General features: G+C 39.4%; 2 protein-coding genes across 3 annotated transcripts in view; both read left to right on the forward strand.

Moving 5' to 3' along the window:
* Positions 1–6,545: 6,545 nt before the first annotated feature.
* On the forward strand, positions 6,546–18,151 carry LOC133621452 (uncharacterized). 2 transcript variants are annotated; one of them, XM_061983511.2, is made up of 3 exons: positions 6,546–6,594; positions 13,046–13,169; positions 16,666–18,151. In XM_061983511.2, exons 1-3 carry the CDS (start codon positions 6,568–6,570, stop codon positions 18,114–18,116), a joined length of 1,602 nt encoding a protein of 533 aa, XP_061839495.2. In that variant the 5' UTR covers positions 6,546–6,567; the 3' UTR covers positions 18,117–18,151. The 2 variants fall into 2 exon arrangements, with proteins under 2 accessions (XP_061839495.2, XP_072771673.1); XM_072915572.1 differs by lacking the exon at positions 13,046–13,169 and having other exon boundaries at positions 6,573–6,632.
* The window catches only part of LOC133620982 (uncharacterized), a 40,047-nt gene continuing 32,821 nt past the window's right edge, over positions 13,077–20,302 (forward strand). The window contains exon 1 of the mRNA XM_072915574.1: positions 13,077–13,163. The gene's annotated coding sequence lies outside the window, so the exon portion shown is untranslated. The remainder of the gene's footprint in view (positions 13,164–20,302) is intronic.

Consider the following 20,302-nt stretch of genomic DNA (forward strand, 5'->3'; position numbering starts at 1 on the left):
GGAAGAGTGGATCGTGAGATCGACAGGCGGATTGGTGCGGCGTCTTCAGTAATGCGGACGCTGTATCGATCCGTTGTGGTGAAGAAGGAGCTGAGCCGGAAGGCAAAGCTCTCAATTTACCGGTCGATCTACGTTCCCATCCTCACCTATGGTCATGAGCTTTGGGTTATGACCGAAAGGACAAGATCACGGGTACAAGCGGCCGAAACGAGTTTCCTCCGCCGGGTGGCGGGGCTCTCCCTTAGAGATAGGGTGAGAAGCTCTGCCATCCGGGGGGAGCTCAAAGTAAAGCCGCTGCTCCTCCACATCGAGAGGAGCCAGATGAGGTGGTTCGGGCATCTGGTCAGGATGCCACCCGAACGCCTCCCTAGGGAGGTGTTTAGGGCACGTCCGACCGGTAGGAGGCCGCGGGGAAGACCCAGGACACGTTGGGAAGACTATGTCTCCCGGCTGGCCTGGGAACGCCTCGGTGTCCCACAGGAAGAGCTGGACGAAGTGGCTGGGGAGAGGGAAGTCTGGGCTTCCCTGCTTAGGCTGCTGCCCCCGCGACCCGACCTCGGATAAGCGGAAGAAGATGGATGGATGGATGAATAGAAACTCACAGTAATCAAATAAGTGAAGGCACAAAGAGGATTTGTAAATAATGTATATAAACTTCTGAAAAAAAGGACTTACCAGGCATCACACTGTGCATTTGCACCACCATAAGAAATAAAATCAAGTTCATGATGTCAGCACAACATAAATAGATTTGTGCCACTTTCAAGACAAATCTGACAAACACTCGCTAGACAGCAAACAGGAAAAACACGTCAGGTAAATGCTTGAGTAGCTTTTCTCAGGCGCAACAGGTGTGTCAACTTTGCAGCCAAACTTCCTCATCAGCTGTTTTTTCTACTGTTCACCAACCTATTGATTGAAAAGAAAAAGAAAAAGGAATAACGTTTTGAGTTACAAATAATGACAGGCTATTAGCGATATTATTATTATAAGCTCTAATGCACACAAACTATGTTTTAGCAGTGCAGTGATCACAGAGAGCTAATAATGCCCACTTTGAATAATTATGAGAATATGACAAAGGTAATTTTTAATTACTGAGTAGAACTTGAAAGCATCATATTACAATTCAATGCAGTCTTAAAATGGGCGCATACTGGGGCACTGGTTGCTCTACAACAGGGGTGTCAAACTAATTTTAGATCGGGGGACACATGGAGAAAAATCTACTCCCAAGTGGGCTGGACTGGTAAAATCATGGCATGATAACTTAAAAATAAAAACAACTTCAGATTTTTTTTTTGTTTGTTTAGAAATAGAACAAGCACATTCTGAAAATGTACAAATCATAATGTTGTTGGTTTTTTTTTTTACACTTACATGTTGCGGTTAATAGTATTCTACCTTTATTTGTCGTTATTTATACTTTCTGAATTTACTATGTGATAATGTTCATCAGTAAACTCATTGGTGTTCATTTTCAATCTCGCAACATAAAAAATAATATCAAAATCAAATTACAGGATGTTATTTATGTAGTTTGCTCATTTCCCTCGACTGGTGCACTAACATGTGGGTTTTTTTTGGTTTTTTTTACATACGTAGCATCATCTACAAAGATACAAAGAATTGCTATTGCGACATCTAGTGGACACATTTAGAACAGCAGTTTCTTTCATTCAAAAATTTCGGCTAATTTTTATACTCTGCAAACTCATCCCGTGGGCCGGATAAAACCTGATCCGGCCCGCAAGCCATAAATTTCACACCCCTGCTCTACAATGAACTGGCAACTTTTTTTCTTGAAGGGGAAATACACTTTTGGGGGGAATTTTGCTTGTTGTTCACAATCATTAAGTAAAGCAAGAACACACATCTTTCTTTACATTTTTTTTTTTTTTTTTTTTTTTGGATTCTAAAGGTTTAAAAATAAAACTCTTGCACAATGGGGCTAATAGAAGTCACCATTGTAGCCTTTAAAGCCCTCTAAAACACCTTAAAAACCCTTAAACGTTTCATATACACAAATATATATAATGTAGAAACAGACACATTCATAACAATATGGAAACTATTTACTGTATTTTGGTCATTTTAAGCATTACCGGTAACTTTTTTCCTGGGCGCATTGAATTTGTGCACATAGCAGCGTACCTTCTACTTCTAGCAACACAAGCGCATGTTTGCTAATCATGGCAGACTTCGTAATAGACGATGAAGAAACCTATTTTTGGAAAAATGAGGATTCACACCTCATATTTTTTAAGTTGAATATACGGAGAATGAACGGCTGGTTGCAGGAGAAAGAGTAATGAAACCTTTGCTTTCAAATATATCCTTCTGTCCTTGAGCAAAGCGGACACAATGGATATTGTGTAGCTGCACCTTCCCCACACCAGACATGAGTGAAGTTCTAGTAATCAAGGATAAGCTGCACAACTTTCGGGAAAATAATAATTGCATAATGTATCCTGGATAATATTTGTAAAAATTCAAGAAACGGAATTCCTCAGCTTAATAATCTGCGGTCCCCTCCAAGGTTTCTCATTGTAGCCCATTGGGTTGAGTTTTTTCTTGCCCTGATGTGGGATCTGAGCCAAGGATGTCGTCGTGGCTTGTGCAGCCTTTTCAGAGACTTGTGATTTAGGGCTGTATAAACAAACTTTGATTGATTGCCAGAGGTGGGTAGTAACGCGCTACATTTACTCCGTTACATCTACTTGAGTAACTTTTCGGATAAATTGTACTTCTAAGAGTAGTTTTAATGCAACATACTTTTACTTTTACTTGAGTATATTTATAGAGAAGAAACGCTACTTTTACCCCGCTACTTTTATCTACATTCAGCTCGCTACTCGCTACTAATTTTTATCGATCTGTTAATGCACGCTTTGTTTGTTTTGGTCTGTCAAACAGACCTTCATAGTGCCTGCGTTTCAACAAATGCAGTCACTGGTGACGTTCACTCCGTTCCACCAATCAGATGCAGTCACTGGTGACGTTGGACCAATCAAACAGAGCCAGGCGGTCACATGACCTGACTTAAACAAGTTGAAAAACGTATTGGGGTGTTACCATTTACTGGTCAATTGTACGGAATATGTACTGTACTGTGCAATCTACTAATAAAAGTTCCAATCAATCAATCAAAAGTGTGAAGGGAAAAATACACTTTTTTATTTCAACCGTACATCCCGTCAAAAGTCTAAAGACTGACTGCACAGTTCCTGTCTTCACAATAAAAGTGCCGCTCCATCGCGCCTGCGCTTTCAAAATAAGAGTCTCCGAAAGCCAGCGCAAACAAGCTAGCAAGCTACGGAGTTTGCCGCCAATGTATTTCTTGTAAAGTGTATAAAAACGAATATGGAAGCTGGACAAATAAGAAGCCAAAAACCAACCACTTTCAGGTGGTATTAGACAGAAAGGAGGAACTTTTTTTTCTCCTCCTTTTGAAAACGTGGACGTTATCATCACTACTGTCGTTTACAATCAATGCAAGTCATCAGAATCAGGTAATACACCAACTTATATTCTTGTCTTCATGAAAGAAAGGAATCTATATGTGTTAAACATGCTTGTATATTCATTAAAACACCTTTAACATGTAAACAAAAACGGCAAAATAAATAAATATAAATTATATACTGTATATATCAATGTATGTATATATATATATATGTGTATATATATATATATATATATATATATATATATATATGTGTATATATATATATATATATGTGTGTGTGTGTGTGTGTATATATATATATATATATATATATATATATATATATATATATATATATATATATATATATATATATACTGTATGTATATATATGTGTGTGTGTGTATATGTTACTCATCAGTTACTCAGTACTTGAGTAGTTTTTTCCCAACATACTTTTTACTTTTACTCAAGTAAATATTTGGGTGACTACTCCTTACTTTTACTTGAGTAATAAATCTCTAAAGTAACAGTACTCTTACTTGAGTACAATTTCTGGCTACTCTACCCACCGCTGTTGATTGCTTTGATTGATATGGACAATCTGTGACGAGCACAAAAGTCCAATAACAAAACACCACTCGGATTCAGATCCGGGCGGCTGTTCTTCCCAATCACGCCTCTCTAGGTTTTACTGTCGTTGCCAATATGAGCGTTGAAGTCACCCAGCAGATCAAGGAAATCACCTGAGGGAGCACTCTCCAGTACTCTCGAGGAAATCCAAAAAGGGTGGGTACTCTGAGCATCCGTTTGGGATGACATTTTTGGACGGCGTGGAGCGGTTGGTAGAGTGGCCGTGCCAGCAACCTGAGGGTTCCTGGTTCGATCCCCAGCTTCTACCAACCAACCTAGTCGCGTCCGTTGTGTCCTTGAGCAAGACACTTCACCCTTGCTCTTGATCGGTCGTGGTAACCGCCATCAGTGTGTGAATGTGTGTGTGAATGGGTGAATGTGGAAATAGTGTCAAAGCGCTTTGAGTACCTTGAAGGTAGAAAAGCGCTATACAGGTATAACCCATTTACCATTTACCATGTAAGCACAAACAACAGTCGTCAGTAGAGGTGTCCGATAGTATCGGACTGCCGATATTATCAACCGATAAATGCTTTAAAACGTTATATCGAAAATTATCGGTTTCAAAATTATCGGTATCGGCAGGGGCGTCACTAGCTTTTAAGGACAGGGGGGCTTAGCCCCCAGGAGATGCACAGGATGCGAGCGAACGTACACAAGCACACAACTTCACAAACGGCTAACAAAGACTTAGAAATTGTTCATTGTTATTATTATTATTCTTTAAAAATGCACGGGACGAAATGAAATGCTCCCCGGGACGATGGCTTTTAACCATTTTTTTTCTTTTTCTTTTCATGTATTTATTCATTTTACATTTTATATTAAATGTCTTGGTTTTTCCTACCTCTGAAAATCCTATGAAATGTTTAACAAACCATCCTATAATAATACAACAGCTATTAATGTAACAATACAATAAAACAAATATATTTAATGATGTTTTTGTCATTATTTTAACAATAGGCTAATGTATATTACTTTATATAGATTCTACAAGAAACACAAAACTTAAAAACTAAATTATTTACAATTGCACACACAAGGTTTTGTGCAGCTTCACTCATTGTAAAGGAAGATAATGTGCTTCGTACACCTGCAGGACCGCAAGCAAGGTCGCAGAGAATATGCGGACTGGAATTTGAATGATGTGAGCATTTTCTATATGAACAAGTGGAATGGATTGGATACCGACGCACTAAAGGGGCTCTCTACCTTACGCTATGAAGTGAGGGGAAACTGAGTGAATAATAACAGGTTCTATGATTATTTATTTAAACTCATATTAGGGCCACTTTATAATGAATATGTCGGCATGTATTTGTAAAAAAAAAAAAAAAAAAAAAATATAACACCAAATTATTTAGGGGGGCTTAAGAATATTTTATTTTAAAATAGGCCTAAAAACGCCAATGGGTATCGGTTTCAAAGAGTAAAATTGATGACTTTTTAAAACGCAGCTGTGTACACGGACGTAGGGAGAAGTCCTGAGCGCCAATTAACCTTAAAGGCACTGCCTTTAGGTGCCGGCCACGTCACATAACATTTGCAGCTTTTCACACACACAAGTGAATGCAAAGCATACTTGGTCAACAGCCATACAGGTCACACTGAGGGTGGCCGTATAAACAACTTTAACACTGTTACAAATATGCGCCACACTGTGAACCCACGCCAAACAAGAATGACAAACACATTTCGGGAGAACATCCGCACCGTAACACAACATAAACACAAGAGAACAAATACCCAGAAGCCCTTGCAGCACTAACTCTTCTGGGACGCTACAATATACACCCCTGCTACCCCCTGCCGCCCCCCCACACCTCAACCCCTCCCCCCCAACCCCGCCCACCTCAACCTCCTCATGCTCTCTCAGGGAGAGCATGTCCCAAATTCCAAGCTGCTGTTTTGAGGCATGTTAAAAAAATAATGCACTTTGTGGCTTCAATCATAAATATGGCAGTGCCATGTTGGCATTTTTTTCCCATAACTTGAGTTGATTTATTTTGGAAAACCTTGTTACATTGTTTAATGCATCCAGCGCGGGGCATCACAACAAAATTAGGCATAATAATGTGTTAATTCCACGACTGTATATATCGGTATCGGTAATTAAAAGTTGGACAATATCGGAATATCGGATATCGGCAAAAAAAAGCCATTATCGGGTAGCTCTAGTCGTGAGCATTCTAGGTATCATTGGATGAAAGATCAGCAGCGATGAGCGTGGTTACAAACGAAGCCAGCTGCAATGCATTGGGGGAAATGTAAAAAAAAAAACGGATGGATTTTCTGAACAACTACTTTCAATGGCAGGACCAGTTTCTACTATTTATTACAATAGAGGAGACACAGAAACGGTGTCATAATTATTGCAATATTTGGCGTGAAACAAAAACGGGATGGCGGACCCAAAGTTTTACTGCCCACCGCGCAGGCCGGACTCCTATGGTAGAGAGCATTTCCGCTCTCTCGCCGGACGGATGTCGGAAGAAAAAGAAACATATTCGGTGCGTCATTCCTGTGTTAATATTTACCTGCTTTTCAGGTTGGTACACGGTTATAATCACACACGTGTTTATTTTCATGAATGAACGTTTTATGACACGTTTGACAAGCTTTGTGTCAGATTTAACAAGCTTTGTGTCAGATTGTACATGTGAATTGTCGAGTTAGTAATTTTGTTTGAAAGTTATTTGTTGAGATGTCGTAGCAAACGGCCGTGTTTAAAATGGCCGAGGCCGTTCGCCAAATAATATTGTGAAAACACACACAGCATATAGATAATTATTAAGTTTACCTTGGCCCTGACATATCTGTATGAAGCTGTTATTTATGTTATTTAAAGCCTGACCAAGTTCCCCAAACTACGGCCCGCGGGCCGAATCCGGCCCACCAGCGTCCAAAATCCGGCCCGCGGGAAGTTCCAAGTTTAATATTTTTTCAAATATAAATATATATTTTTTATATTTAAAAAAAAAATATATATATATATTAGGGCAGCACGGTGGAACAGGGGTTAGTGCATGTGCCTCACAATCAGTGTTGGGTTAGTTACTAAGAAGCAGTAACTAGTTACAGTTACTAGTTACTTCATTTCAATAGTAACTCAGTTACTAACTCAGTTACTTACACCAAAAAGTAATGCGTTACTGTGAAAAGTAACTAGTTACTTCTTTTTTTCTTCTTTTTTTTTAAAGCTCCCATTAATGCCCTTTTAGCCTTCATTTCAGTACTGTTATTGCACTGGAGAATAATACAATCTGTTGATCAAATTGACATACATTTGCATCACTGAACTCTGTTAAGCAATGTGGTCTACATACAACACACAAAGACAAAGATATGTTACAAAGGCCAATTTGTTTCTGTCCAAAACAAATTGACAAAACTATTTTAAATAGCTGCAACATAACATACAGAAGTAACAAACAGCATAATAACAGCATAGCTGTAAAGCAAGAAAGGCACACACTACATACACAAAGCCTAACCAGGCATTTTCTTCCTCAAGTAATTCTGACACAAAATCATGTCTGAAGCCCAGAACACTCTACACATTTCCCCAGTTTTAGTTTAGAGATAAGGAAAGATTGGCCTGGCCCACTAGCATCCCTCTTTATGTTTGTGAACTTTATAGTCTATACATTTAGAGTGATGTGATAATCAAACACTCTAGAAGTCTAGAATGAAAGAGTATATAAGAGAATTGACAGCAACGTTCCCTCTAAGGAGTGCGCCTGTGCAATTGTGCACTGCTCAAGCGTCCTCTGCGCACGGCAAATCTATGCCACGCACAAAATCAAATAAAAAAATAAGCGCATAACAATTTTCGACACGACACGGACACGACAGAGAAAACAGTTTTCGTCATCATTGTTCAAATATTGTAACGTCTGTTGAGACGCTTTGAGGACATGAATTCCATCGATCACTTTACTGAGCAAAACTCTTTATTGTCGGCCATAAACACATCACCAAAACATTAGTAAAAAAAATTATATCTAGCAAAAGTGGTCATTTTCTGCAGTACAAACCAGACCAAAAGCAACTTTGTTATATCAACAGCAGCCGCTCGCTCTTTCTCACTTGCGCCAACACATGCACATATGGCACTTAGCCAGTGATGCGTTTACAGCCACACAAAAAGTCGGACAACTCCAACACCACACATAAAGTGTAATTCCAGGTCGTTACTCTATGATTTACCAATCAAATGTGTGCTTATTCTAGTGTCATTTATTAGGAATCTTAATTTATAAATATTAATCATTAAATGCTGTTAGTATATTAAATAAATACTAATACAAATATATTTTTTACAAACAGGACGTTGCAGGAATGTACACATGATCCCCTGCTTGCATCTCATTGTGCAACATGTGAATGTTTTAATGATAACTAAATGCAATGTCTGAAAGGGGTACAAATTATTTCCAAAGCAGGACCTCCACACAGACAAACAATACAAGTACACAGTTCATGAAAACCAATATTTTTTGTTATTGTCATTGTAAGTGGGCCTAAACACTTATATTAGAAATGGAAATGACTGCTGTCATTTGATTATAATAATAAGAGAATGTTGTCTGTCTATCTGTGTTGGCCCTGCAATGAGGTGGGGACTTGTCCAGGGTGTATCCCGCCTTCCGCCCGAATGCAGCTGAGATAGGCTCCAGCGACCCCGAAAGGGACACGCGGTAGAAAATGGATGGATGGATGGATGTAGATTTAACTTGTTATTTAGTCAGGTTTGGGACAGGTGTGCTGCTGGTGTAGCCACAGTGTGCACGTCTGATGTTGCTCACATGTGCTCCATTTAATGCGTTTGCTCACACATGAAAAATTAGAGGGAACATTGATTGACAGAGTGTGTGTACCTTCAATGCTGAATGATGAGCAGAGGCAGAGTTAATCCTTAAGTGGTGGTGGTGGAGGTGAAGTGTCATTGGAGTCTCTATCTCTCTTTACTAGCTTCGTCGAAGCATGTTGCTTATGTAGCTTGTTTCAGCAGATTTGAATTGCTGTTTTGGGCAGTAGATGGGATCTTTGATCCAAAACACAATTTACATTTAACTAAAATGTTATTTTCTTTGTGCTCGACAAAAGAAAAGTAGTGAAAATATCTCCATGTTAGCAAACTCGACTTCTGGCTCAGCCATGATCAGACACGCCCCCCCCCCCCCTCTCCTCCCTCCCCACACTCACACTCACACCCAGACACACACACAGAGCGCGTGTCTCTCTTCTCCGGCTTGTGACACAAGAAGAATCAGAACGATGACACAGCAACGCTCCAATAAAACACACTTTATACTACATAAAAAGTAACGTAAAATAACGCAGTAACGCATCATGTAACTGAGTTACTGAATATAAAAAATAACGCGTTAGATTACTAGTTACTGCCGAAACTAACGGCGTTACAGTAACGCGTTACTTTGTAACGCGTTAGTCCCAACACTGCTCACAATACGAAGGTCCTGAGTAGTCCTGAGTTCAATCGGCTCGGGATCTTTCTGTGTGGAGTTTGCATGTTCTCCCCGTGACTGCGTAGGTTCCCTCCGGGTACTTCGGCTTCCTCCCACCTCCAACAACATGCACCTGGGGATAGGTTGATTGGCAACACTAAATTGGCCCTAGTGTGTGAATGTGAGTGTGAATGTTGTCTGTCTATCTGTGTTGGCCCTGCGATAAGGTGGCGACTTGTCCAGGGTGTACCCCGCCTTCCGCCCGAATGCAGCTGAGCTAGGCTTCAGCACCCCCCGCGACCCCAAAAGGGACACGCGGTAGAAAATGGATGGATATATTTTTTTTTATTATTATTTAGTCAAATCTGTCATTTTGAATCCATTTTCTACCGCTTGTTACTCTGTGTCTCCTACCCGCTCAGGCAAATCATAATGTATAAAAATGCATTTTACCATCGATAACATGACATCATCGCTTTCGGAATATATATATATATGTATATATATATATATATATATATATATATATATATATATATATATATATATATATACATACCCCGCCTTCTGCCCAAATGCAGCTGAGATAGGCTCCAGCACCCCCCGCGACCCCAATAGGGACAAGCGGTAGAAAATGGATGGATGGATGTCTTTATGCAGACAGACTTAGAGCTTTTGTCTACATAATGCTTTTAAATTGAAGAAATATAATGATATAATTTAAAAGGATATCAACTTGTATTTGTCACTACTTTAGAATTGTTTATCATTGTACTGTAATTGGAAGGTGAATAACATTGTTACCCTAAATTAATAAGCAAAAAATAAAATAGACTCATGTCTGTAAGCAAAAATTAACTAACTAGATATTGAACATCTTAAAATGAGGTCGAATGTTGTCTTTTCGTTTATTGCCATCACGTGATCACGACAGCATTTTCGCTCATTCGTCTGTATTAATGGGCTCGTATTGCCCAATCGATTTGAAGCTGAAATATTCCCACATTTGGCTTTATAATCTTATTTTTTTCCTCCGAGTTTGTGTTACTTTGTGGCACTTCTTATTGGGCAGTCGCAAGGCTCTGTGTACTGTGTGTTTGTTGACGTGGCGCTCTCGTCTCCACAGAGACAAAGATTGGTAATGACTGAAAAGAGGGGTCCCTCTGTTCAGTTAATTACACTGTTAAATAAGCATGCTCAGGTGCTCAGAGCGATGCCCACGGTAATACGGCTTTCTTTTTGTTTGAAGCGAGAGACGAACAAACTCGAGGCTCAACAATTCTGATTGGCCAACATGGCTGTCACTCAAATGGCGGTGACGATGGAGACAAAAAAACTCAGACTCTTGCGGTTATTTCCCTCATTAATTAAAACCCCAATTTCTGTTAATCGTGCAGCCCTAGTCCATATCACCCAGCCTACACTTGTGCTAGCACAGTTTGGGGATGTTGTCTGTGTTTAATTGAGTTTAATTGTTACAGTAGGCCTTATGGTGGCATTGTGTTTATATGCATGAGTGCACATGTATACCTTGTTTTAGTGTTAATAATGACATTTTAATATTGCTAAAAACAATTTCATGTAGTCGCACCGGTGCTACTAGTGAAAAAGCTAAGCGTACAGCCCTAAAACCATTTGATATTCAAATAGACATGTGAACCAGGGAAAAGTTGTAATTATTTTTGTAATTGTGGAATAAAGAGACGGATGTCGGAAGAATAAAGCTTCGGTGCTTCATTCCCATGTTAATATTTACCTGTTTTTTAGGGAAGGAAGAACGCCCCTTCATCAATGAAGATTTCTATTTGTTACCACCGTCCTGGTGACTTGGGACCCGTAAAATTAGCAATGTTAGCTCTATCTGTAGTGTAGCTTTTAGCTTAGCCTTCTAATGTAGGACAACCGCTTAGACCAACCTCCCAAAATACTAAAATACGTATTGCACACACACGATGGCACCGTGCATAGAAAAACAGCAAAACAAAACTAAGCTTTAGTAGCTTTTGCCTATTGTTTACCAGCTTGGGTCAAAGCAGCAGTGAAGTTGGTAACGAAATATCAATGTGTAGGTTTTGTTAAACACAAATTTAACATAATTACACTATATTGCCAAAAGTATTTGGCCACCTGCCCTGACTCACATATGAACTTGAAGTGCCATCCCATTCCTAACCTATAGGGTTCAATAAATAAATAAATGATAAATGGGTTGTACTTGTATAGCGCTTTTCTACCTTCAAGGTACTCAAAGCACTTTGACACTACTTCCACATTTACCCATTCACACACACATTCACACACTGATGGAGGGAGCTGCCATGCAAGGCGCTAACCAGCACCCATCAGGAGCAAGGGTGAAGTGTCTTGCTCAGGACACAACGGACATGACGAGGTTGGTACTAGGTGGGGATTGAACCAGGGACCCTCGGGTCGCGCACGGCCACTTTTCCACTGCGCCACGCCGTCCCAATATGATGTCGATCCACCTTTTGCAGCTATTACAGCTTCAACTCTTCTGGGAAGACTGTCCACAAGGTTGCGGAGTGTGTTTATAGGAATTTTTGACCATTCTTCTAAAAGCGCATTGGTGAGGTCACACACTGATGTTGGTCGAGAAGGCCTGGCTCTCAGTCTCTGCTCTAATTCCTCCCAAAGGTGTTCTATCGGGTTCAGGTCAGGACTCTGTGCAGGCCAGTCAAGTTCATCCACACCAGACTCTGTCATCCATGTCTTTATGGACCTTGCTTTGTGCACTGATGCACAGTCATGTTGAAAAAGTAACGGGCCCGCTCCAAACTGTTCCCACAAAGATGGGAGCATGGAATTGTCCAAAAGGTTTTGGTATCCTGGAGCATTCAAAGTTCCTTTCACTGGAGCTAAGGGGCCAAGCCCAACTCCTGAAAAACAACCCCACATCATAATTCCTCCTCCGCCAAATTTCGCACTCCGCACAATGCAGTCCAAAATGTACCGTTCTCCAAATCCAGTCGACAGTTGACTTTGGAATATTTAGGAACGAGGAAATTTTACGACTGCATTTGTTGCACAGGTGGCATCCTATGACAGTTCCAGGCTGGAAATCACTGAGCTCCTGAGAGCTGCCCATTCTTTCACAAATGTTTGTAGAAACAGTCTCCATGCCTAAGTGCTTGATTTTATACACCTGTGGCCGGGCCAAGTGATTAGGACACCTGATTCTGAACATTTGGATGGGTGGCCTAATACTTTTGGCAATATAGTGTATTTTTATCAGGGTTTTTGTGTTCTACTAGAGTGTGTCAAATCTCCTGCTTTTATAATTCTTGTTTTTTAATTGACACATCGTCATGGGCATATACACATGTTTTCTCAGCGATAAGCTACAAAAAGTCAGCATTCCATTCTCTTTGCCTTTGATTTAGTTAGCTAACAGTTGCAGTGATGCTTGTGCGTGAATGATATTGGAGCGGAGTAATGCTCACAAAGTTTGTTGTTAAATGTGTTTCCACAGAGAGATACAACAAGTCAGCAAACATCATTCACTGACACAGGCTGCCAGACACAATCACCAAAGACCTGCTCAGTTGGGACACAGCTTGCCATAAAGACTCTCCAAGCGCATGTCAGAAGTCAAGGTTTGTACTGTAACTACTAGTAGTACAAGTAAGCCACACAGTTCAGAGCTGTACGCTTAGCTTTTTCCACTAGTTGCACCGGTGCTACTAAATGAAAACAATTGTTGAACAAACATTTTTTGTAGCACAGAAAAAAAATTGGAGCAATACGGAGTGTCTTAAATATCGTGTCTTAAATATCTTAAATATGCGCACTCATATATATATATATAAACACAATGCCATCATAAGTCCTGCTATAACGTTCATTTAAACACATAATATCCCTAAACTGAGGTAGCACTGTCGCTAACACAAGTGTAGGGCTAGGCGACATGGATCAAAACTCATAACCCGACATAGTTTGGCCCATAAACTAACCCATACATGGAAATATCCGTTGACGTAACTAAATATCTCCACCATGCCTTTTTTTGGGGGGGGGGGACTGATGAAGATCCCAAATACACAAAAACAGGTACCAACAAGTAAGAAAAGTAGGTTTTGTATAATAGGATCCCAACTAAAGAGGTGTTTTGAGATAAGAAAAAAAAGCTTTGAAAATGATATAATAAAGGTCAAATATAATCTTCAATCTTCTTTAAAAAACATTTAGCTATGCTCAATTCCTCAGCTAACAACAACACAAAATAACCAAATGTGGTTTAAGAGAATACATTTAAACATCACAATAATTGACCTTTAACAATAAACATTATTAGAGGACAAACACACAATAATTATTATTATAGGACATACACACAATAAACATTGTTGTAGGACATACACACAATAAACATTGTGGGGACGGCGTGGCGCAGTTGGGAGAGTGGCCGTGCCAGCAACCTGAGGGTTCCTTGTTCGATCCCCACCTTCTACCAACCTCGTCACGTTCGTTGTGTCCTTGAGCAAGACACTTCACCCTTGCTCCTGATGGGTCATGGTTAGGGCCTTGCATGGCAGCTCCCGCCATCAGTGTGTGAAAGTGTGTGTGAATGGGTGAATGTGGAAATAGTGTCAAAGCACTTTGAGTACCTTGAAGGTAGAAAAGCGCTATACAAGTATAACCCATTTACCATTTAGTTATAGGACATACACATAATAAACATTGTTATAGGACTTGCACACAATAAACATTATTATAGGACATACACACAATAAACATTATTATAGGACATACACATAATAAACATTGTTATAGGACTTGCACACAATACACATTATAGGACATACACAAAACAAACATTGTTATAAGACAAACACACAATAATTATTATTATAGGACATACACACAATAAACATTGTTATAGGACATACACACAATTAACATGATTATAGGACATACACACAATAAACATTATTATAGGACATACACACGATAAACATTATTAGAAGACATACACACAATAAACATTATTATAGGGCTTACACACAATAAACATTATTATAGGACTTATACACAATAAACACTATTGTAGGACATACACACAATAAACATTGTTATGGAACATAAACACAATAAACATTATTATAGGACTTACACACAATAAACATTATTATAGGACATACACACAATAAACTGTAACGCCGTTATTTTCGGCGGTAACTAGTAGTCTAACGCGTTATTTTTTATATTCAGTAATTCAGTTACCGTTACTACATGATGCGTTACTGCGTTATTTTACGTAATTTTTTATATAGTATCGGCTAGAAACTGAGAAGATCTGAGTGTGTTTTATTGGAGAGCTGCGGTGTCGTCCTTCTGAATCTTCCTGTCTCACAAGAGGCGCGCTGTGTGTGTGTTGGGGGGGGGGGAGGGGGTGGCGTGGCGTGGCGTGTCTGTGTTTACTAACAACAAGACATCATGGCGGAGCCGGAGCCGAGTTTCTTAACATAGAGATATTCTCACTGCTTTTATTTTGTCGGGCACAAAGAAAAGAACATTTTAGTTACGGTAAATGTAAGTTGTGTCTTGGATCAAAGATCCCATTTACTGCCCAAAACAGCAATTCAAATCTGCTGAAACAGCTACAAAAGCAACATGCTTCGTCGAAGCTAATAAACAGAGAGACAGACTCCGATGCCACTTCACCTCCACCACCACCTAAGCAACAGCGGCTGGATTTTAACGGAGAGACTGCTAGCCAGGACAACATTGATAGAGCCTTTGCAGTGAATGTGCTAGAAGACATGCAGGTTATTTCTACAGTGGAGTCACCCGCTTTCAGACAGCTAAATAGCATGATAACGGGCATCAAACAGCAAATGGCACGGAGAACATGTTCCAAGTACCTGGACACAGTGGACAGTGGGTACAAAAACATGGAAAGCAAGTTAAAGAAGACACTCCAAACTCTGCCTCTGCTCATCATTCAGCACTGAAGGTACACACACTCTGTCAATTCGCTTATATACTCTTTCATTCTAGACTTCTAGAGTGTTTGATTATCACATCACTCTAAATGTATAGACTATAAAGTTCACAAACATAAAGAGGGATCCTAGTGGGCCAGGCCAATCTTTCCTTTTCTCTAAACTAAAACTGGGGAAATGCGTAGAGTGTTCTGGGCTTCAGTAAAGTGTTGATCTCCTGAAGACATGATTTTATTTCACAATTCCTTGAGAGAAAAAAACGCCTGGTTAGACATGTGTATAGTAGTATGTGTGCTATATATAGTGACATGACATATAATCATGTCATGTGTGCCTTCCTTGGGTGAAGCCAGGTTTACAGCTACGTTGTGACATGTTGTTATTATGCGTTTTGTTACTTATGTTTGTTATGTTGCAGCTATTTAAAATAGTTTTGTCAATTTGTTCTGGCCCGAAATAAATTGGCCCTTTGAAACATATCTTTGTCTTTGTGTGTTGTATGTAGACCACATTGCTTAGCAGAATTCAGTGATGCAAATGCATGTCAAGTTGATCAACAGATTGTATTACTCCAGTGCAATAACAGTACTGAAATGAAGGCTAAAAGGGCATTAATGGGAGCCTTAAAAAAAAGAAAAAAAGAGAAGTAACTAAATAGTTACGCATTACTTTTTGGTGTAAGTAACTGAGTTAGTAACTGAGTTACTTTTGAAATAAAGTAACTAGTAACTGTAACTAGTTACTGGTTTTCAGTGACTAACCCAACACTGCACACAATAAACATTATTATAGGACATACACACAATAAACATTGTTAGAAGACAATAGACATACACACAATAAGCATTAGAAGACATACACACAATAAACATTATTATAGGACATACACAAAGATGGGTACGGTGGCATTTGGTTTTGTGATCATTTTGTTGAACTGTGTGACAAACACTTAATGATAAGAGGATTTACTCACTTCTTTTCATTCCGCTATGGCACAAACAGCTGCTGAAACTAACAATTTAACGACATCTTGACTGATGACTGATGATATCCCCAATGATTTTATCGGATTATGCCGCACAACGTCTCATGTGACTGAGCAAAAGCTGTTTTTTTCCAAACCATGAGTTTGTTTTCTCTGCAGACATATGTAAAGAACATCTTCTCCCTGAGCAGCAAGAGTGGACCTCAAGGATGGAGCAGGATGAGCCACAGCCCCCCTATTATATTAAAGAGGAAGAGCCCCTACAAATAAAAGAGGAAGAGGAAGAGCCACAATACCCCCACATTAAAGGGGAAACAGAGTGGGTGCCACATTTCTCTTACATCAAGGAAGAGAAGCCACAGACCTCCCACATTAAAGAGGACAAGGAGTCACATCCCATCTTCACATTACAGAGGAAGAGGAGTCATAGCACCGCTCACATTAAAGAGGAAGAGGAGGTACACGGCATCAGTCAGGAGGTAGACCATCTTAAAGAACTGGAAGACGTTGATGTCACATTGACTGATGTGATTGTGAAGAGTGAAGATGATGAGGAAAGTGAGGACAAGAGAGAGGCGGAGTCTCCAAGCAGCAGCTCAACTCAACACATGACAACAGAAGCTGATGGAGACCACTGTGGAGGATCACAAGCAGACAAGCTCTCAGCTCCACTATCAGAAAGTGACGACACAACGTCACACTCTCCTGACACTGATGACGAAGACTCTAAAGCTGATAAGACATGTCACACTGACAGCACACGCTTTACATGTTCTCACTGTGACAAAACATTTAATCACCGGTGTAGTCTGAAAACCCACATGAGAATACACACTGGAGAAAAAACGTTCATGTGTTCATTTTGCAGTAAAAGCTTCAGCCAGAAGGTAAATTGTTTAACACACACAAGAACACACACTGGAGAAAAACCCTTTATTTGTTTAATCTGCAGTAAAGATTTTAGTCAAAGGCAACATTTGAAGACTCACATGAGATTACACACTGGAGTAAAACCATTTTCCTGTTCAATCTGTGGTAAAGATTTTACTCAAAAGCAACATTTGGAAATACACATGAGAATGCACATTGGAGAGAAATCTTTTACCTGTTCAATATGTGGTAAAGGTTTTGTACAAATTCAATATTTGAAAAGACACATGAGAATACACACTGGGGAAAAACCTTATATATGCTCAGAGTGTGGTAAAGGCTTTTCACATAAAAAGATTCTGAAAGGACACATTAGAATACACACTGGAGAAAAATGGTTTTCCTGTTCAATGTGCCCTAAAGATTTTACCCAAAGGCAACATTTGAAGATACACATGAGAACACACACTGGAGAAAGACCTTTTTCTTGTTCAATCTGTGGTAAAGGTTTTACACAATCTAACAATTTGAAAATACACAAGAGAATGCACACTGGAGAAAAACCTTTTACCTGTTCAATCTGTGGTAAAGGTTTTGTACAAAGACAAAAATTTAAGGAACACATGAGAACACACACTGGTGAGAAAGTGTTTAGTTGCAGTGTGTGTGATGAAAGATTCTCTTATAAGTACCAGTGTAAGAAACACAAGTGTGCTGGTGAGAACAGCAGCAGCAAATGAAGCTGCAGGATTTAAAATAAACTGTCAAGACTTTATTAACTTTGGCTTTCTAACATCACCACATATAACATGTGTGTTACAGTGTTGTGTGTGTAACATAATCTTGTTAATAAGCTTCTATGATTTATAGATTAGTTATTTTAGATTAAAAACATTTTTGTTCAAGTATATGCATCAATATGCAACGTTGTGTATTTAAAATGAAATATATATATAACAGAACATTTTGACTATAAAGGCGAAAGTAAACCGTACCAAGCATGTTACATGAATATGTGTATTCATAATTCACACGCATACTTACTCATAACGGTGTTTTTTGTATACATTTTTTTTAAATAATGAAGTGTTAGATACAGTATTTTCCTTTCTAATTGTAATGATTTATAGATGAACTTCTTTATATGATATACACATTTGTTTTACATGTGTTCATACCTTTGCTTTTGAGTACACATAAATCGGTCTTATTAACTTATTCACTGGTTTGCATCTGAAACTTTGTCAATAATTTGTATTACTCTTTTGTAATATGAATATTGTTTTGTGATTATATTACATGTATGTCGCCAGACCTTAATGCATAAGTAATGTATGCCTCAAAAAAAGTTGGGTACAATCACTTCAGTTAAAGGGGAACATTATCACCAGACCTATGTAAGCGTCAATATATACCTTGATGTTGCAGAAAAAAGACCATATATTTTTTTAACCAATTTCCGAACTCTAAATGGGTGAATTTTGGCGAATTAACCGCCTTTCTATTATTCGCTCTCGGAGCGATGACGTCACAACGTGACGTCACATCGGGAAGCAATCCGCCATTTTCTCAAACACATTACAAACACAGAGTCAAATCAGCTCTGTTATTTTCCGTTTTTTCGACTGTTTTCCGTACCTTGGAGACATCATGCCTCGTCGGTGTGTTGTCGGAGGGTGTAACAACACGAACAGGGACGGATTCAATTTGCACCAGTGGCCCAAAGATGCGAAAGTGGCAAGAAATTGGACGTTTGTTCCGCACACTTTACCGACGAAAGCTATGCTACGACAGAGATGGCAAGAATGTGTGGATATCCTGCGACACTCAAAGCAGATGCATTTCCAACGATAAAGTCAAAGAAATCTGCCGCCAGACCCCCATTGAATCTGCCGGAGTGTGTGAGCAATTCAGGGACAAAAGACCTCGGTAGCACGGCAAGCAATGGCGGCAGTTTGTTCCCGCAGACGAGCGAGCTAAACCCCCTGGATGTCTTGGCTCACACCGTCCCTTATGCCACCGAAGATGATCAAGAGAAGAATATCGACCCTAGCTTCCCTGGCCTGCTGACATCAACTCCAAAACTGGACAGATCAGCTTTCAGGAAAAGATAGCGGATGAGGGTATGTCTACAGAATATATTAATTGATGAAAATTGGGCTGTCTGCACTCTCAAAGTGCATGTTGTTGCCAAATGTATTTCATATGCTGTAAACCTAGTTCATAGTTGTTAGTTTCCTTTAATGCCAAACAAACACATACCAATCGTTGGTTAGAAGGCGATCGCCGAATTCGTCCTCGTTTTCTCCCGTGTCGCTGGCTGTCGTGCCGTTTTTGTCGGTTTCGCTTGCATACGGTTCAAACCGATATGGCTCAATAGCTTCAGTTTCTTCTTCAATTTCGTTTTCGCTACCTGCCTCCGCACTACAACCATCCGTTTCAATACATTCGTAATCTGTTGAATTGCTTAAGCCGCTGAAATCCGAGTCTGAATCCGAGCTAATGTCGCTATAGCTTGCTGTTCTATGTGCCATGTTTGTTTGTGTTGGCATCACTATGTGACGTCACAGGAAAATGGACGGGTGTATATAACGATGGTTAAAATCAGGCACTTTGAAGCTTTTTTTAGGGATATTGCATGATGGGTAAAATTTTGAAAAAAACTGGGAACTGATTTTTAATGGTTTTAACCCTTCTGAAATTATGATAATGTTCCCCTTTAATATTTGTTGAGCATGTACAGGTAAAAGCCAGTAAATTAGAATATTTTGAAAAACTTGATTTATTTCAGTAATTGCATTCAAAAGGTGTAACTTGTACCTTATATTTATTCATTGCACACAGACTGATGCATTCAAATGTTTATTTCATTTAATTTTGATGATTTGAAGTGGCAACAAATGAAAATCCAAAATTCCGTGTGTCA

This window comes from Nerophis lumbriciformis, linkage group LG21 (genome assembly GCF_033978685.3).
Source record: "Nerophis lumbriciformis linkage group LG21, RoL_Nlum_v2.1, whole genome shotgun sequence".
Taxonomy (NCBI): Eukaryota; Metazoa; Chordata; class Actinopteri; order Syngnathiformes; family Syngnathidae; genus Nerophis; species Nerophis lumbriciformis.

Bases quoted from the DNA above. Each gene is read 5' to 3' on its own strand.
- LOC133621452 (XM_061983511.2), top strand. From the start codon at position 6,568: ATGTCGGAAGAAAAAGAAACATATTCG. The intron at 6,595-13,045 runs GTGCGTCATTCC...GTGTTTCCACAG, and splicing joins AAGAAAAAGAAACATATTCG to AGAGATACAACAAGTCAGCA. The intron at 13,170-16,665 runs GTTTGTACTGTA...TTTTCTCTGCAG, and splicing joins AGCGCATGTCAGAAGTCAAG to ACATATGTAAAGAACATCTT.